Source organism: Prionailurus viverrinus, chromosome D1 (assembly GCF_022837055.1).
Source record: "Prionailurus viverrinus isolate Anna chromosome D1, UM_Priviv_1.0, whole genome shotgun sequence".
Lineage (NCBI taxonomy): Eukaryota > Metazoa > Chordata > Mammalia > Carnivora > Felidae > Prionailurus > Prionailurus viverrinus.
In genome coordinates, this window is record NC_062570.1 from 104566270 (window position 1) to 104586321 (window position 20052).

Here is a 20052-nt window from a genome sequence, read left to right on the forward strand (position 1 = left end):
TGAACTCTAAAAATATCAACTGGGCTCTCTCTTCTCCCCTTACCCTAGGTTTAAATTATGACTGGCAGTCAGTGCCTTGAGAAGCTGGACGTTTTTTTCACGGGTCACAGATGTTGAGACTCTAGGGAAGTTTGAATCATTTATTCTACACAGTGTTTTCCATGGTTTTTTTTTTTTTTTTTTAACCAAGAATATGGGAGCATTGTAGATTTCCACCTTTTGGCGTAGATTTGAAATGAAATGAACAAAAATTCCATCATCCTTTGAAGGTGTTTGAGAGAACCTGAAGCCACTTCGTCCTTAGTACTGTGTGAAATTGGCTGTGATGTGCTCATGGTTGAAGGGTATGTAGTCAGCAACGCCTAGAAACAATCAGAGAAGAACATGAGGTGACCGTGGGGCGTATAACCACACCCACCTCCCAGGGGATCAGCTCATTGTTGGAGGAGTAAAGTCATCACAGAGTGAAATGGGCAGCTCCGTTGGTATGGAAGAGTATGGAACTGAGGTTTAGGGAGTCCTTGTTTCCAGGCTCCGAGTTGCCATGTGGGGTATGTCTTCGGAGAAGCCCCTTAAATTGTGAGTCTCCTTTTCCTCATGTATTAAATTGCATTCATAATATTTACCCTGAAGAAACGTTTTCAGCACTAGGAATAATGACTGCCAGATGCCTAATACGGTACCTGACACGTAGTAAGTGTGCAGTAAATTGTGGTTACTGTTAAACTTGCTTAGTTAAGCCAAATCTAGAGCATTCAAGGGAGAAAGATCTCATATTCATTTTTGAAGATTTTGCAGAAAATAAGGAAGGGCAGTGTGTTGAGAATTCTTGTGTTTTAGGGCAGGAAAGTTAGATGATGGCGGTATTGATGGCTTCCAAGTTGCCAGGCACTGGAAAGAATGACAATTCCAGGCCCAAATCTTTTTGGATCTCAGAGGCTTTCTGTTTATCATTCTTTCCTCAGAGAAGAAAAGCAATTGGCAGACATAAGAATAAGCCTGATTTACTATGTTTATATTTATTTATTTTTGAGAGAGAGAGAGACAGACGCAGAGAGACAGAGAGAGACAGAGTGCAAGCAGGGGAGGGGCAGAGAGAGAGGGAGACACAGAATCCGAAGCAGGCTCTGGGCTCTGAGCTGTCAGCACAGAGCCTGATGTGGGGCTTGAACCCATGAACCGTGAGATCATGACCTGAGCCAAAGTCAGACGTCCAACTGACTGAGACACCCAAGCGCCCTAAAAAAGCTATTTTAGAAAGCCAGCCACCTGTTCTATCATCTATCTATCCCATCATCTATCAATCATTCAATCAAATCACTGTATATATATTCATAATATACGTGTATGAATATATATGCATAGTCACTGTATGTGTGATTATCGTATATATACATATGATCTCAATTATTTGCCGATTGAACGAATGAATTAAAGAAGAGAATGAAAGAAAGTAGCCTTCAGACTATGGAAGAGATTCCCAGATTCCTTTCCTTTCTCACCTTCATTCAAAGGTGTTTTGCCACTAAGGAATTGCCAGTAGGTCCTATGATGAACATTTTCAGCAATATTATTGATGGAGGAGACAACAAGGCCCCAAGATGTCACTGTGGTTTCAAATCTGTAAGAATAAAATCATGTATGTGATTAATATCTCATTTAGGAAAGGCAATAAGAGGTTAAGGTGAAGGGACAGAGACATTCTCTTTATTTTATTTTAGAGAGAGAGGGAGGGAGAGGGGAAGAGGGAATGAGAAACAGATAATCTTAAGCAGGCTTCATGCCCAGCATGGAGCCCAACACGGGGCTCGATCCCATGACACTGGGATTATGACCTGAGCCGAAATCAAGAGTTAGCCACTCAACAGGCTGAGCTACCCAGGCGCCCTGGGACAGAGACATTCTAAATGCTTTATAGATCAGATAAAATCATGCTCAAAAGAGAAATTACAAATGACTAATGAATATGAAATTACTTCACTTAAAATGAAATGAAATTAGCCTGAAGGGAGTTTTTTTTTTTAACCTGTCAATAAGCAAATTAAAGAAAATGTAAATGCCCAAATATGGATGAATAATTACGTGAATCGTGGGATGAATATTCAAGACTGATTTTTTTTGCAGTTACAAAATTATATTTTTCAATAATTTTAAGTGACATTACAAATGCTCCTCCAATAACGTTAAGTGAAAATGTGGGACATAAATTGTACACGAAATAGCTATCCCATCTATGTGATGGATCACAACTGTTTATACTATGCATGGGAAGAAACCACCTACAAAATGATAAAAACATGTCCACAGTGATTATGTTGTGCATGTAGTGTAGATGTTCTGTTTTCTTCTTTATGCATCACCCCCCACCTGTCTACTATAAGTATTTATGACATTCACAGTCAGAAAAAGAAAAATCAGGCAAAATTAAAGCTAAGCTCAGAGAAGTAGTAAGGTAGATTCAGAGGGTTGTTTGAAAGCTGAGTATTCTTGGAGTGCAACTTTGATCCCGACCTGGGTATAGAAGTCAGGGAAATTATGGAGCTAGGCTGTGGACAGCAGGCATGACTCCCCGAGCCCAATCCTGTGGGGTAGATTCCACATCCCACTCAGCTTCACTCCCTCAGACGTGGTCAGTCATTCTCCTTGGCATGTCTCTGCAGGACTGGGGTCATGTCACCTTCCCTTTCAAAGACTCTCATCTTTTCCTTTCCAGCACCTGGCATGTTCCCTCTGCTCCCTCTGCTATCTTAGTCTTCTCCATTTTTCTCTCCTGCTTCCTCTTTTTGCAAACTATAACCACCTCACAAGGCTTAATTTTCTCCTCTGGATTTATTTCTGTATTCTTCCCTTTATGACAGGGCAGTGGAAGACATGAGCTTCACGGTCAAGTCTAGGTTCCGATCTCAACTCTATTAGCTACATGTCATGTGATCTTAGGACTGTTACTTAGCCTCTTTGGGCTTAAGTGGTGCTATGCGTATAATGGGCATGTAGACCTGTCTCATGTTCTTTTTATTTAAAAAAACCTTTTTTTTAACGTTTATTTATTTTTGAGACAGAGAGAGACAGAGCATGAATGGGGGAGGGTCAGAGAGAGAGGGAGACCACAGAATCTGAAACAGGCTCCAGGCTCTGAACTGTCAGCACAGAGCCCGACGCGGGGCTCGAACTCACAGACCACAAGGTCATGACCTGAGCCGAAGTCAGATGCTTAACCGACTGAACCATCCAGGCACCCCTTTTTATTTTTTTTTAATAGGCTTTATGCCCAACATGGGGCTCCAACTCACGCCCCCAAGGAGTGTTGCATGCTTCTCCCTTCAAAAGCTCCCCAATGCTTCTGTTTTGAACACATACAATTAGACACGTCTAAAGGAATTAAGTCTTTTTCTCTGAAAGACATTCTTTCTTTCTGGTACTCCTATCAAAAGTTTGGAAGCTTCTCTCTCTCTTGCCCCTTGCATCCAGTTCTCACAGAGACCTGTGGAGTTTTCCTCGGTGTGAGTCTGTTTGTCCTACATGGAATCTTCATTACTTCATAGATTCATGACCATAGGCACACCCCAGATTTCCTCCTTGTCTCCCATTCTCAAACCAACTAACATTTTACAACATGACTTTTCTTACTTAAAAACCTGCAATGCTTCTCCATAATGTGGAGTCCAATCTCCTGAGCCTGGTTTTTCAGATTTTTTACATTACCCAGACTATCCTTCTGGATGTTACTTACTTAATTCAGTCCTGTATTCTCTTCTTTAGTCACGCTGGACTACTCGCTCCCGGAATTCCTTGCTTCTTCCTGCTTCCGATGCTTCTTCTTCTTCTTCTTCTTTTTTATCTATCTATCTATCTATCTATCTATCTATCTATCTATCTATCTATTTTGAGAGAGAAAGTACAAGTGGGGAAAGAGCAGAGAGAGAGAGGTAGAGAGAGAGAATCCCAAGCAGGTTCTGCACACTCACCATGGAGGCGATGTGGGGCTCGAACCCACGAACTGTGGGATCATGACCTGAGCCCAGGTTGGACGTTTAACTGAGGACATTTAGCCACCCAAACACCCCTTGAATGCTTCTTTCTAGCCATTCCCTCTTCCTAGAATACCATCTACCCATATCTGCCCTACAGTACTTATCCTTCGAATGTGGTCCAAAGCCCCAAGCCTTTCTGGACTATTCTAAATCCACAACAGACTCTCCCCTTTGAATTCCTGTTTGTAAAACTCTATCATATGTTGACTTGGGCGATTTAATGTTTCCTGAGAGCCTTGCCTAGTTGGTAGTTTGCAGGCCTCTTGAGGGGTGATGGGATGAAGATCTGTTAAATTATCAGAAGGGAAAAAAGGTAAGAAAAGGCAGGAGAGAGAGAATGGGAATTCAGGCAAGGCCTGGGGGGAATGTGCGTGTCGCTTACAACACTCACTTGAACATGGAGCTTCTGCGCTGGGCTTCCTCTAGGACAACAAGTAGCACCGATCCAGCTTTCACACTGACATTGATGGTCTCATTGAAGTGCAGCTCCACCCCCCTCAGCTGGTTATTGATGGTGTATATGATGGTGATGTTGGATGCTGAGGTGGGAGCAGGGTTGGTTTGGCTGGGGAGGGTTGGTTGCCCTTCATGACCTGTGAAGAGCAAACAGGCCAAATTTGTTAAAGACTATGGGGTTTGTACTATTAGGTGCAAAATCTCTGTTGTTAGTGACTCATCCTAAAAGAAAAACAAACCAAAAAACAAACATTTCAAGGAATGGCAATGATATTGTGTTCTTGGTGGGTTGTTCTGAGGAACTGGTGTGGTCCATGGAGCTCTCATTTCCATTCTAGAGAGTTGTTTTTGGCTGAAGAGCTGACAGCTAGTTTTACAAGGAACATGAGTTTTGTTGAAGGAATTTCCACTGTGAATCTGGAGGCACTGGTAGTAAGTTTCAGGCCATTTAACAAAACGCCTGGGCAACTGTAGTGTAGAGTGGTAGGAAAGACTCCAAAGCCATCTTGTGAAGGTGGGGAGATCACTGGGAAGCAGTCTAAGGAGTTAGGTGAATGTGCCTGTGCTTGGGATCCGGTTGCTTGATCGCAGTCTCTATAGATTCTGTTCTGAGATAGACAAGGAGCTTAGTCATCTCTGCTTGTCTCGGGAAGTCCATGCAACATGAGATGAATAGTGCTTTATACTAGTATTTGATAACAAAGAAGAGTTGGCGCTATGTCTACCAAGGACTAGTTACCTCTGGAGTGATAAAATTTTTATGCAGGACTCCCACTTTCCTTGTGTACATTTCTGCAGTGTTTGAATTTTAAGTATCCTTGTATTATATTTTTAATTGTATAAAATAGAGATATTTCAAATCAGAGGGTAACGTGCCAGGTTTCCACCCCCATTCCTTTGGTGTGCCAGGAGCACCAAGGCTTCGTATTTAGATCTCCATGTCTGGGCTGAAATGCCAACTCTGTTCTTCTCATAAGTCTCTCAGACCAGATCAGTGATTGGCCATACCTCCTTTGCTTTTGCACTGTATGTGGCTTCTATTTCTATTTAATGCTTATTTCATTCTTCCAAATGTTGTGGTTTTTGTCTATGTAGCTATCTCATGACTTTGTAAAGAGCAGATATCTGAAGATACTGTGTAATGTTTGAGGCATTCATCCCATGAATGAGTGAAGTTATATATCATCTGATTGTTAAGACCATGGACCTTCCCCCTTCACCATCATTTCACTTCACTATCATCTTCAGCATCATCTTCACCACCTACTATAGTAGGTGCTCATTTAATGTGTACTGAGTGAAGTGGACATGGGGGCTGAACTCTGAGGGCAGGCTGGCGCGGCTGTGTGTTAAGACATGACACTTGGGAATTGGAAATCAGATGCGTCTCTGCCTACATAACAAGCCTCTATGCCACTTGAAATTGATCCACATATTATTATGGACATAAGTTTCCACTTTATACCACAAGGAAAGGCAGATGTTTAGAGTTCTTACCAGGGATACAAGACACATGGGGCACATCTAGGTATGTCTTGCCTTTCAGGGAAGGAAGGATTTGGGCAATGGACATGGGATTGTGGAATTTCCCCAGCTCAATCTCCTTAAGTATTGTGTCCATGGTCTTCTTGCAGTTCCACCTCTTGGGAGGGTGCTTAGGTGTCACGGAGAGAGCCTGGGGCAGGAGAGAGAGGGAGAGAGAGAGAAGGAGAGGGAGAGATTGGTTGATTAGGCATAGCTGAGAGTTGGCCTTTATAAGCTTTATAAGGGAAACACTTGATCACTAATCTTGGGGATCATCCAGAGTCCAAAATTGAGCTGCCCAAGGTTCAGGACGATGTCTCTTTTTTGTTCACTCTGTGTCCCCACCTCTTAGCTCAGTGTCTATCACATAGCAGTCACACAACAAATATTTGTGCAACAAACAGATTTGGGGAACACTATTAGGGCTGCTGCATTTATAGTATGTTTTATATAAAATAGTTCTTAAACGTAGAACAAGGTGATAGCCGGGCAAAGCAAGCTCCAGGGGCAGCTAGTCTGGAACAGCCTGGCCAGCGAAACATAGGAGAACTCTTTTGTTTTGTGTTGTCCTGCACACCCTTTGGTGGACTCCTTCCACACTTTGTATTCACGTCAGAACTGTCAGCCAGAGGCTCCACAACCCTGGCCACAGGGGTGGATTCATGGCCTGGGCTGGGCTAATCATAGCGTGCCATCCTTTTGGTGACAGTGATTGGTGGGCATACACACTAGACAGAGTCCTTCCCTGATATACAGACACTCAGAGAGAGAAGCACTTCTTTCTTTCCTGCTGGGGGTATTCAGCTGGGACCATGTAAGTAAGCAGTGGGCTGCTGGTGACCATCTTCCTCAGCCACTTTGAAGAAACCATGGAGTAGGAGACAATGAAGAAAACCAGGGCTGAGCGATGAAAAAAGAGTGGTCCCTGAAACCATGATTTGAGTCCTTTCTTCTGGCTGCTCCTGAAATTAATCCAGCTCTGGACCCTCTAGTCTATATGAAATAGGAAATGCCCATTTTTTTTCTTAAGTTACTTGGGTTTCTGTTACTTACAAAAATGATTCTTGCGGGGTGCCTGGGTGGCGCAGTCGGTTAAGCGTCCGACTTCAGCCAGATCACGATCTCGCGGTCCGTGAGTTCGAGCCCCGCGTCAGGCTCTGGGCTGATGGCTCAGAGCCTGGAGCCTGTTTCCGATTCTGTGTCTCCCTCTCTCTCTGCCCCTCCCCCATTCATGCTCTGTCTCTCTCTGTCCCAAAAATAAATAAACGTTGAAAAAAAAATTAAAAAAAAAATGATTCTTGCTAAATACACCAAGCAGTTCATTCTACTTTGCTGCGTTTTAGATCTCATTGGGTCAAACAGAAATCATAATTTCTTCCTACCTTTGGAGGTTCATTTGAGGTTCAGATGGGATGATAAGCAAGAGCATTTTGTGATGTATGTTATATAAGCTGTCATTACCATCTCCCTCACTTTAGGGTTGTGCTGACCATGACCATCAGAGTATGTCAATGGTCTGAGATTGCTGGTTGACTGATTCACCTGAATCTTAAAATGGGAAATGAGCGAAGGGGGAGGAGAGTCAGAACTGGCTTTGTAAGCCAAAGGCAGTTGATGAACAACCAGACAGTTTGGATAGGCATGACTATCACTGTTAACTTTGGCAACCATGAGTTGTGGCTCTTGCGAGAGGCCACTTTACAGGGAAATTTGGTTTAAAGGGCATCAGGTAGGTAGGTACTCCTCAGCAGCCATATCTTGTTCACTTGCTGTATTCAATTCTCAAATCCCAAAAGTAAGATGTAGCTCTTTGGGATAAAACATTACCAATGCCAACACTCCATTGAGAAAGGACACATTATGCTGTGAGAAGCCATTGACAACTTTGCATGAAGATGTTTATCAGGTCCCTTTCCAAGTTAAATCCCTATCAGAGGACTTTTGAAACCTTTGGAATTGTGATGGAAACAAGAGAAGAAACTCTGGAACAGAGGAAGTGCCACATGAATGCCTAGGGAAGCCATGTGGGTGGCCCAGACCACTTGAAGGGCACTGGCGTCCTGGAAGGTGAAGAATGAAGGCTGAAAAGGGAGAGACCATGAACAGTTATTGAGCATCGCCTTGTGCTTGTGATTTGTAAAAACTATCCTTGGATCCTTGTTCTGATTGGGAAAGTGAAATTCAGAGAAATTCAGTATTTGCCCACAAGGGTGGCAGATCTGGGCTTCAAACTCAACTTGTTACATGTCCAGAGCCCTCTGGTTTTTGACACCAGAACATTTTTAATTAGAAAAAAGTTACGCATTAGATATCTGGCGATTCTAGACTACAGGCTGCTTGAGTAAACTCTAGATGTGTGCCTTAACTCAAGTAGGGAGAGGATATGTCTCCTAACTGATTAGAAATCCACGTGGCCTGTGATATCTGGATAAGAATGAGGTTTTGTCTTTTCATAGGAAAAGCTTTAATTCTCAGGCACAGCTTATCAGAGTGTACCCTGCAGGTGATAAAAATCCCAAACAGAATTCACAAGCCAAACTAACAAGAGCAAACCTTTCTCTGTCTGGCACTAAGGTGAAGCAAGTTTATTTTAAGTGAGTCATAGATAAAACCCATCTTATATCCCTTCCAGACTGCCTGTGATACTCCACACAGCTTTCTAGACCTGAGCCCCAGAGCTGGTCTCATATGATTCAGCCATGGTAACAAACAGTCTTTTGTACCATGGCAAAATTTCATTCACCATGACATGATACGGAAGCTGACTTTGTTCTCATTAATTGCTCCTAACCATGGCACATGGAGTGGGGACTTGGTGTTCACTCTTACGGTTAATATAAGCTGATTTCTAGTCTGTTCATGCCCTTTGGTAATTTCTAATGTGTGGAATCAGGGCCAGTCTCCACTCCTCCCCATGTACGGATTTCTTCCTACCACTGTAGTGTATTAGGTTCAGGGCTGGCATTGTGATTCCATGGTTCTCTGTTTCCTGGGCTTTCTGAGTGGAGAAGGTCATGATGTCGTTTTCCAATTAATTACACTAGGCATTTTGAGACTTTGGAGCACAGACTTCTCAGTTGGGGCTAGAGGATTTGGCCACAGGTGACCCTTTAATTTATGATTCTAGTTGGTTATGTCTCCCCACTATCTTTAGTATGTCTTCCACGGGAGGACGCTGCTCTGGTCAACCCTAATCAGTGGAAGGGGGTTGCATTTGGAGATGCATCAAGCAACATCTCATAGAATCCAAGCCTGGGGATCTGGGTTCCCAGGGAAGCATAGGATTGGGTATGTACTTGGGTACCAGACAAACTTGGCTCTGCCATTTAGAGCACTGTGTGAGGTTGAAATGAGATCGAGACTATAAAAGAGCTTGACAAAGATTAGACATCCAATCAGCTTTAGGTTATTTTCATTAATCACTTTGAATACAAGCCCACATTTTTTTGGATCACGGTAAAGGGCTAAAAAAAAAGAACACTTGACTGGCAAGATGGAATCAGAAAATTCAGTTTTTTTTAGGACTTGTTTTAATATCCTTATATTTTTTATACATCAAATTTTCATCAGTCTGTAAATATTATGAACAAACCGATCATTATCAGTAATAAACTGATATGTTTCTTGGATTGACTTGTATTTTTTTCCCCAAGAATGAGAAAAGAATTCACGTAGTTTTATTTTCACACTTTGCCCATGAAGTAGGGAAGAAATAAGACTCAACCTACATTTTACCAGTAGAGAGACTAAGACATAAGCACCACAAGGTATCTACCTCAGGTTAAACTAGCTGGTCTTTCCCAGAGATGTTAGAAGCCTGGTCTCTTGATCCTACAACCCAGCCTTACCGTATTGGCATGGACCCAGCAGAGAGCGTTGGTGATGTGTTACCTGCATGGCAAGGCCAGTACTGTAGATGTCTCCAATGATGCCATTGTCTTTGATCCTCATGCTAATATTCTCCACGACGTCCTCTAGTACCTGACCAAACAGACTTCTGTAACCTTCCTCTGAACCTACTGGGATCTTGTTGTACATACAAGTCAGAGCCAAGATCACCATTGCTCCCGTGTCTGTGAATCACAGTGGGGATAAGGCAACCATCACCACAACAATATGAACAAGCAACATTTACTGTGTGCTTATTGTGTTCCAGCTACATTATCTCCTTTATTCTTCAGGACAGCCTGTGAAGTAGGACCTATAATCGTCTCCATTTAAGGGATGAGGAAATGGAGGCTCAGAGAGGCCAAATAATGGCCCAAGGCCACACAGCTAGTAAGTAGCAGGGCCAGGATCTGAACCCAGATCTATGTGACTCCACAGCTCATGCTTTTAATTAATGTAGACTGGCGCTTGATTCAATCCCATTTCTCTTGTGCTAGTGTTTATCTTTAAAAATGTCACCAATGCTTGAAGGCCGAGCCATCGCCACCTCTCATTGAAGCCTTCCCTTGGGCAGCCCTATAACACAGGTGCGGTCTCTTTCCTGACCTTTTTTATTTTTTAGCATGTGTTGTTTGGACCTGTTTTGCAATGTCAGCACTCGCTGCTCTGTTTTGTTGTTACCGTGCTCTGTGAGCTTCTGGGTGGCAGGAACTTTGCACCCCGCCATGGCACCCAACACAGGGGCATTTTCATGATTTGTATGGGAAAATGTACATGGACTGAATGAGCAAGTGCTGGCAGGACAAGACCGGAACACTTGCAAGACTTGCCAGATGACATCTTTTCTTTGACTGATCTTCCCCTCCCTACTGGGATCTCCGCCTGAAATTTGCATAAACTCATTAAGGAAGACAGTGTTGTTGAAACCAGTGTTGGCAAAGAAGTCCAAATTTCCCAAACTGACAGAGACACCCCAGAAATGCATGAGGTCCCAGATGGAACACGGAGACTGCTCTTGACCCCCAGGGACGTACCAGAGCCTTTGTTTCTTGGTCTGAAAGCCTGAAACGAGAGCATTTGCTTGAGACAAGAGAGGTTGTTGAGGAAGCATGGGTAATGGGGTGTTAACCTGAGATACACTCTTGCTTGGAGAGTGGCAGAGGAGAAAATGTGACCATGAACGAGGGGCATACAGCAGTGTCCTCACAGATGGCATTATTCAGAGTCGGCACCATCATCTGCAGGAGGGGAGGGTGGACAGAGAAGGACCTGGTGCCATAGAGGGGAGAAGCTTCCATTCACAAGCAGCCATAAGGTTGCAGAAAGAAGGAATACGATGGTTCCAATATATCCTTGAAGCAGAGGAGCATCAGTATCTGTTTATGTATTTTAAATGTTTTTTGTTTATTCATTTATTTTGAGAGAGACAGAGAGACAGACAGAGAGGCAGAGAGAGATTGAACTCACAAACTGTGAGATTGTGACCTGAGCTGAAAACAAGAGTTGCGTGCCTAACCGACTGAGCCACCCAGGTGCCCCCAGACAGTATCTGTTCAATAGAAAGAGAATATTTGAATGTTACAAGGAGAAACATTGAGAAGAACAGGGTGTGGAATCACCACTAATGATACAAGAGAAGGTTCAGTGTATGGCTGAGTCTAGACATTGGTTTAATAATTCAAGAATTTGCCTGGAAATAACTCCTGACTTGGGTGAGTGACATGCTTATTGTTTCCAGTGAAGATTCTGTCATTGTCAAGACATTTCAAGTACCGTCCTGGTTTCTTTGTCTTACTATTTCCCTTTCATTTATTCCTTAATTCACATGTCCAACAAATATTTGTGAAGTACCTCCCATCTGTAGACATTTTCATGATCCTGAGCTCTTCCTCCGTGGAGAACTCCCCCTCCCACTGTCCCCTCCGGCCCCCCATTCAGTGCCCGTGATGTTCCTTGCTCAGGGCAGTGCCTGGCAGTGGTGACCGACTCACCCGTGTTGAAGGGGGAGGAATTGGCCAGCAGGATCTTGGCAAAGCGGACTGCTATGGGTAAGGTTGTCTCAGGGTTCTTCTGGCACAGTGCCAGGACCGCCAGACTGGGCCCGTAGAAGGTTGAAGACTGAGCATTGGGGCCTGGGAAGGGGACAGAGGGCCTCCGTAAGATTAACATCCTCCAGAATGAGGACGTTCATGAAAAAGGGAAAAGCCAAACCTTTTAAATAGAAATGTTTAGAAAACCTGTCCAAAAAGAAAGCCTCCGTTTTAGCAAAAGGTAACTTCAGCACTTCTCAGAATAAGAATGTCACCCGGCATGAGAAGAGAATAAAAGGGACGAGGCTGTCTTCAGGTGATGGCATAAGTCTGTGTCCCTGGGGACAGTGGTCTTCTCTAGTTCACTTGGAATCGAAGTGAATATCTCGCAGTGGGATGATCTCAGGGATCCTAAGCAAAGGCAGCTGTGTTTCTTCCCTCACTTTCCATTCCCCCATCTCTTTCGTTCTAGGCTTAAAATTCTCAGGAAAAATCATTTGCCTCACTCTCCCCTCCCTTCTGATGAGCTCTTACTTGAAGGAGCCCAGTTTTCCATTTGTCTGTGTAGAATCGAAACTTTATTCCCAGGGTCTCGGCAGGAGGAGGTGAGGGCCATGACAGTAAGGGCAAGCTGGCCAATGGTCAGGTCTGTGGAGGAGAGAACAAAAGGGTTACAAAGGTATTGTCAGGGAAGAGTGTGCCTGGCGCCAGGGCTGAACTCTCTGCTTTTTGTCCAGATCATTGAATTTTTAATAGTGTGATTAGATAGGTTTTTTTTTTTTTAAGATTTTATTTTTAAGTAATCTCTTTACCCAACATGGGTTACACACTCACAACCCTGAGATCTAAGAGTGCTTTTCTGACTGAGCCAGCCAGGCACCACCTAGATAATTTTTTGATCTCTCCTTTTTAAGGAAAGAAGTGTGGACAAATTCTCAAGGAATGTTTACTCTGGTGACCACTCCGTGACTTGACAACTTCATCGAGAATCTCTGGTGTCTGTTTAGAAAAGCAGCAAGAACACCCATACAAATTCATACCTGAAAATAACTTTAACTTTATTGTCTCACTTGATTGTCAGGGCTACTCCTGGGAGGTAGGCAGTACAGAGATCTGATTATTACTATCATTCTTATTATGACTGTTAGTGTCCTTGTTATTAGAATCGTCTACATTTTGCAGATGCGTAAGTGAGGTTGGTCAGGATTCGTGACCTGTTCAAGGTCACCGAGTTACTTTTATTTTTTAAAGTAGGCTCCACACCCAGTGTGGAGCCTAAGGCAGGGTTGAACTCAGGACCCTGAGATCAAGACCCGAGATGAGATCAAGAGTTGGATGCCCAACTGACTGAGCCACCCAGGTGCCCCAAGGTCATGGAGTTAATACGTGGTATAGAGCCAGAACTGGAAGCCTGCTCTTTTTACATCTGATCTAGAGCTTTTTCATTGTTGCTGCCCTCTTCTGCGAATGCTCTGACTTCACATGCATTTCTTTCCAGGTTTGTAGGGAAAGGTATTTGGGTGATTCAGGTACAGTCGCAGGTGGCATGGGAGTAAGGGGTGTGCGGAGTTAGGACCTGGGGCTGGAGAGTCAGGGAGAGTTCAGAGGGGCTCTGACTTCTCACCGGCTATGTCACTGGCCATGAGCTTGTAAGTCAGGAGCTTCTGGGCCTCCACATTGTAGGCTCCGGCTAGATTCATGGCGATCAGGATGCTGGGATTTGGGAAGGCTGAGCTGGTCACAGAGTTCTCCATGAGCACTTGTATGCCATTAACCAAGGGCTGCTGTGCTGGGGGGACAGCTGAAAAGAGAAGGACATTAACTAACCCCCTACCCTCTCTCTCATATCAGACACGTGTTTCCTGTGAGTCAATCAGAATACAGGATTAGCATTGGTACGTACCTTCCAGGATGCCCCCATGTAGGGATGATTATTAAAGAAAAAGGAGAAAACCTTGAGATTTTCCTCTGAGGCCAATTAAACCAAACATCTTCTCAACCCTTATCTTTAAGAAAGTGATTTCTCACTTAGTGACTTCAAGCAATATGATTCATGGGCAGTTCATATTATTTCCAGCACATCCCTCAAAATCATGTTTTCCTTGCATTTTTTTCTTCAGTCTGACATGAAAAATATGGAAGGCTTGGGATATGACCAGTCCTCAGCGAGTACCCATATCCCCACTAGCAGTGGCACGAGGTCAGAACAGCTCTGAGCCTCTCTGTGCCACCAGCCATCATTCCTGCACCAGGATTTCAATCTCTCTTAATGTGAAATCCATAGCCTTCGGGGCACCTGGTTGGCTCAGTCGGTTAAGCATCTGATTCTTGATTTCAGCTCAGGTCATGATCTCACGGTTCATGAGATTGAGCCCCGAGACCTGCTCCATGCTGAGGGTGCAGCCAGCTAGGGATTCTTTCTCTCCTGCTCTTTCTGCCCCTTCCCCACTTGTTCTCTCTCTCTCTCTCTCTCTCTCAAAAATAAATAAATAAACTTAAAAAAATGCATAGACTTCCTTCTGGAAGAACTTACACTATGCAGCTAGGAAAGATGAACCAAGCACTCTCCCTGACTCACCCACTTGGAACTCCTACAGTGGTTGCTGTTTCCAATCACTTTCTCCTCAGCCGACCTCAACCTGTGAGGTTTGCCCCTGTCCCTGGGGTCACGGCTTCCCTGACTTCTCTGGAGGAAACACTGTACTCACAACATGAGCCCTGGGTTTGGGTGCTGGTCCCAGCCACAGCCCAGAGAAGGTTCAGGAGGTAGAGGATGTACCAGGCCATCCCAATCTCTTCTTGTCCTGTCTATGGGTCCCGGGCCCAAATCCTAGTGTTTGAAAGTGGAGTGTTTCTCTCGTTTCCCTTATATATGCTTCTCTTTGTAAACCAGTCGGCCCTCCCCTCCCTCCCAGCCACTCCTAACCACTTTTGCTGACCTGTCTCTCCCTGAGGGAACTAATTTCCATACGCTTATCTAACTAGTCTAGACCCTGCAAGGTGTGTGAAGGTGACTTCTAGCTGGCACCGCCAGTATGAGACGCTTGGGGCTGGGGGTGCAGGGAAGGCAGTGATGTTGAAGTGCCCTTTCCCACGATCCTGGGCCATTAGATCAGGAGCTTGGCTGGTGAGTGAGCGAGTATAAACGGGCCTTCCTCCTGGGCCTTCAGACACCTGCTCAGACCACCTCCTGGCTGGCTTTTTTTTTTTTTTATGTTTATTTTAGAGAGAGAGAGAGAAAAAGAGTGAGCAGGGGAGGGGCAGAGGGAGAGGGGGACAGAGGATCTGAAGCAGGCTCCACACCGACACAGCGAGTCCAATGCAGGGTTTGAACTCATGAACTATGAAATCATGACCTGAGCCGAAGTGGGCTCAACCCACTGAGCCACCCAGGCACCCCTGTGGCTGTTCATCAGCAACCACTTCCCCGAGGGCCAAGCAGTTCCTAAGGCACTGCCTTACTTATGGTTCAAGGCGCATGCTTTACAACATACCCTTTCATGCAGTCGGGGGAGGGTCTGCTAGGTGGAGGCGGGTTTTGTGCGGTTAATAAGTCACTGTGACCTGGGTCCCAGCCTTGGCTCTTGGAGGCTGTTTGACTTCAGGCAAGCAATGGACCTGAGTTTCCCAGAAATTGTTTTATTTGATTTCTTTTTCCTTATCTGGGGACAAAGCAGTTTCAAACACCCAAGGCTTTCAGGTATTATCTTTTAAAGTAAGAATTAGAAAGTTGGCGGGGGGTGGGGGGCCGGGGGGGGGGCGCCTGGGTGGCTTAGTCAGTTAAGCATCTAACTTTTGATGTCAGCTCAGGTCATGATATCATGGTTCGTGAGTTCGAGCCCCACATCGGGCTCAGTGCTGACGTTGCGGGGCCTGCTTGGGATTCTCTCTCTCTCCCTCTCTCTCTGCTCCTCCCCCGCTCATGCTTGTGCTCTCTCTCTTTCAAAAATAAATAAATAAACTTAAAAAAATACTTAGACAATGTGGGATCAATGAGGTATAAATATGAAGTATTAGTGTACTATAAGTATTAGTATATATATATATATATTAGTATATAATTAGTATATATATTATTCTGATATATAAGTATCAGAAATACAGCTATATTAAAGCAATACCTCCCTATAACATACAACAGAAATAATATCTTGAGATTACAAAGGAGGGGGATAATTTTTTTTGTAACTACTAGATTTTAGGTGGCTTTTTTTTAGGGGGATGTTCCTCAGTGGCTCCCATCTTGGAATAAAATTCAAAATCCTCTTAATGACCTACAAGGCCCTGTAAGATCTGGCTCCTGGTTGCCTGTTGGGCCTCACCTCCAACTGCTTTCTTCCCTTGCTCCCTCTGCTCCAGCCGCACTGAACCCCTTGTTCCCTGAATCCATCACCCACCTTGGCACTTGCTGTCTCCGTTGTCAAGGACGCTCCTCCTCCAAATATTCTCATGGTGGCTCCCACACATCCTTCACGTCTTTGCTCAAAGGCCAGCTTTCACCCAGACCTTCTGTCTCATGTATGAGACAGCCTCACCCCCAAAGACACCCACTGTGCCCCTGACTCCTCACCCTCTGTCACACTATGCATGTGGTTCGTTTCCTGTCTCCTTTTCCACTAGATGTTTGCTCTCAGGCAAAAGGGTCTTTGTCTCCTTTTCACTGTTCTATCTCCAGCCCCTGAGTTCCTACCTGGTTCACAGTAGGAACAGAAGAAAGACTTCCTGGATGAGCAAATTCATGAACAGATATAAGACCTGGGTTGCAAAGCATTGGTTTTCATTCTTGGCTAGTGTTGGTGGTTTTGTGATGAGAGCACAGGACACGTATTGGGGTGCATTAGACAGCTTCTAACATGGCCCCATGTTCCCACCTCCTGGTTCACGCCCTCGTGATATCCCCTTCTCCAGAGTGTGGGCTGGCCTCACCTCAAATGAATATAATACAGCAAAAGTTATAAGATGAGGTGACAAAAGACTGTCTTCCCTCTTGCTTTTGCCTTCTCTCTCTGGCTCTTCTTGCTCCCTGCTCCGAGAAAGCCGGCTGCCATGTTACGAGCTGTCTGATTGGGAAGCCCTTATGGCAAAGAACTGGGAGCAGCCTCCAGTCAACAGCCAGGGCGGGCAGAATCCTGTCAACAACCGTGTGAATAAACTTGAAAGCAGATCCTTCCCCAGTTGAGTTTGAAGACAATGCCTCAGCCAACATTTGGATTGTGGCCTTGTTGAGAGACCTTGACCTGTGGGAACCGTGAAAGAATAAATCTTGTTTTAAGCCATTAAGTTTTAGGGTGATTTGTGTTATTAACTAATACATGGTGTGTGGTGGGAGATGAGGCCAGAAAGACAGTTTGAGTCTGCACAGTGGAAGCCTTTGCATGCCATGTGAAGGAATGGTAGGCACAATAATGCCCACCACCCCCTAAGATGTCTGCATGCTAATCCCTGGGACCTGTAAGTATGTTAGGTCACGTGGCAAGGGGGAGTTTAGGTTGCTCATGAGCTGACTTTAACATAGAAGATTATTTTGGTTTACTGGGGGGCCCCCACTGTAATCAGAGGTCCTTACACGTGGAAGAGGACGGTGGGAGGGGGTGAAAGTCAGAGAAGGGGATGTGGTGATGGAAACAGAGGTCAGAGTGATACAGTTGCTGGCTTTGAAGGTGGAGGAACGCTGCCTCCTCCAGAAGCTGGAAAAGGTGAGGAAATGGATTCTCCCCTAGAACCTCTAGAAGGAACTCAGCCCTGTCAACACCTTGATTTTATCCCAGTGAGATCCATTTCTGACTTCTGACCTCCAGGGCTATACGGTGATGTATTTGTTGTCAGCTAAATTAGTGGTTATTTGTTAACAACAGCAAGAAGAATCTAATACAGGATTAGGGACCCAGAATGGCACTGATCTTGGGTTCCAGAGGCTGCTCATGACCATCCTGAGATGAGCCACACCCTGTGGTATGTGTCTTGAAACATATACTTCCTTATAAATTGCCAGCCATGGCTGCTGCAAGACTGATTATGATACAATTGTCTCACTTAGCAAATAACTTCCAGCACAGGAACCACACAGGCCATACATTTCTTAACTCATATATTTTGACAGTCCTTGGGTAACCATTGACTGAACTTCTTTATTCATTTATTTGCCTGTTTTATCCTGTGTCTGGTTTTCTGGTATCCAAGCACCCAGACTCTCTCTGGACATACGAAAGGTTTATTTGTATTGATTATTCTGTGGCAGCAGATGGAAGTCTTTACCCTCAGACTCAGTCTTGGTTCTGTCATAGTCCCAAGCCTTGGGAGCTTCTCATAAAGCATGTGTGGCCAGAGCTAGGATTCTCCGGGCAATGTCAGTAGAACGCCAAGTGAATGTTACTCCATTAACTTCCACGTCTGTTCCTGAGACTAAAGGCATTCCTATCAGATAGCAATGTTACTGTATTCTGCTATGGGACCACTGAGTAGCAGAAACTCATCTCTGTCTGTTAATAATGGAGGCTGCAGCACTACAGGGAAGTGTTAGAAACACAGTGACATAAAATGCAATTTCGTATTTGATCCAATGAGAGGAATGAACTGAGAATTGCAAAGGAAATGCTTTTTCGTGCTGTGATTGGATGTTATTTCATTTCATGTCAGCGTGCCTATTAGAATAGCCTTATTATCTATTTGGGTGAATGAGTCTAATACAAATTGTGTGCTTTACTGGGGTTTACTGGTTATTGTTGAAAGTGAGCCATATTTCACATGGCTTGGAGAGTCTACAAACAGGTCTGACAGCTGCCTCCCTGTGCAAACAGCACCACGGAGGCCCTCTGTCTCTCACTTAGCTCCAGGATGAGATGCAGACCCAAGGGGGATAGAATCCATTGCTGTCTAGTTATGAGGGCATCTGTCACATCCAGTTAATGAAGAACAGGGTGGCGTTGACCCTGAGGACCAAGGATCAGTACCAGAAAGCAATGGCCAAACCCTAACTGTAAAGCAGGGTTGCTGGTGGAGAAGAGGAAGCTAAGGGTATCATGAAGAAAACATTCAATTCATCTGAGGGAGACATGGATAGAAATAACTTAACTAACTCTACCTGAAGGCATCTTCCTTTTGGGGGTTGCTTTCAATTTTTTAATTTTATTTTATATTTATTTATTTATTTAGAGAGAAATAGAATGCAAGCAGGGGAGGGGCAGAGGGGGAAAGAGAGAGAGAGATTGAGAGAGAGAGAAAATGAATCCCAATCAGGCTCCATGACCAGCACAGAGCCTGACAGGGGGGCTCAGTCTAACAACCATGAGAACATGACCTGAGCCAAAATCAAGAGTCAGACGTTCAACCAACTGAGCCACCCAGGCACCCTTTGGGGTTGCTTTATTGTTGTTGTTATTATTATTATTATTATTAAAATTTTTTATTTTTATTTAATTTATTTTTTAAATTTACATCCAAGTTAGTTAGCATATAGTGCAACAATGATTTCAGGAGTAGATTCCTTAATGCCCCTTACCCCTTTAGCCCATCCCCCCTCCCACAACCCCTCCAGCAACCCTCTGTTTGTTCTCCATATTTAAGAGTCTCTTATGTTTTTGTCCCCCTCCCTGTTTTTATATTATTTTTACTTCCCTCCCTTGTGTTCATCTGTTTTGTCTGTTACAGTCCTCATATGAGTGAAGTTATAGGATATTTGTCTTTCTCTGCCTGACTGATTTCTCTTAGCATAGTACCCTCTAGTTCCATCCACTAGTAGCAAATGGCAAGACTTCATTCTTTTTGATTGCTGAGTAATACTCCACTGTGTGTGTGTGTGTGTGTGTGTGTGTGTGTGTGTGTATATATATGTATATATATATATATATATAGGGGTTGCTTTAAATGGGTTATTTTATGCTTTATCTGAAGAACTATTTGCCCTTTGGCATCTTAAAGGCTTGTCTTGCTCCTGACTGTATGTGCATATAGCTCAAGCACTCAGTTATAAAGTACAACTCAGTTAATGCTTCTGAGATGTGATTTAATATATATTTTTCAAATGTGCATTCTGCTGAAATGGACACTAAAGGTGATTTTTTCTGCACATGTATTTTGATGATATGAATATCAGGATGATTTTTATGGGGAAGTAAAAGATAAAT

The 20052-nt window shown here is 44.1% G+C and overlaps 1 protein-coding gene across 1 annotated transcript; it reads right to left on the reverse strand.

The window, feature by feature from the left end:
* Window positions 1-202: 202 nt before the first annotated feature.
* On the reverse strand, window positions 203-14716 carry CBLIF (cobalamin binding intrinsic factor). Its single transcript, XM_047823321.1, has 9 exons — window positions 14638-14716; window positions 13554-13730; window positions 12464-12577; window positions 11891-12031; window positions 9903-10084; window positions 5985-6162; window positions 4423-4624; window positions 1503-1621; window positions 203-362 (listed from the first exon to the last, which is right to left on the reverse strand). Exons 1-9 carry the CDS (start codon window positions 14714-14716, stop codon window positions 301-303), a joined length of 1254 nt encoding a protein of 417 aa, XP_047679277.1. The 3' UTR covers window positions 203-300.
* Window positions 14717-20052: the final 5336 nt, after the last annotated feature.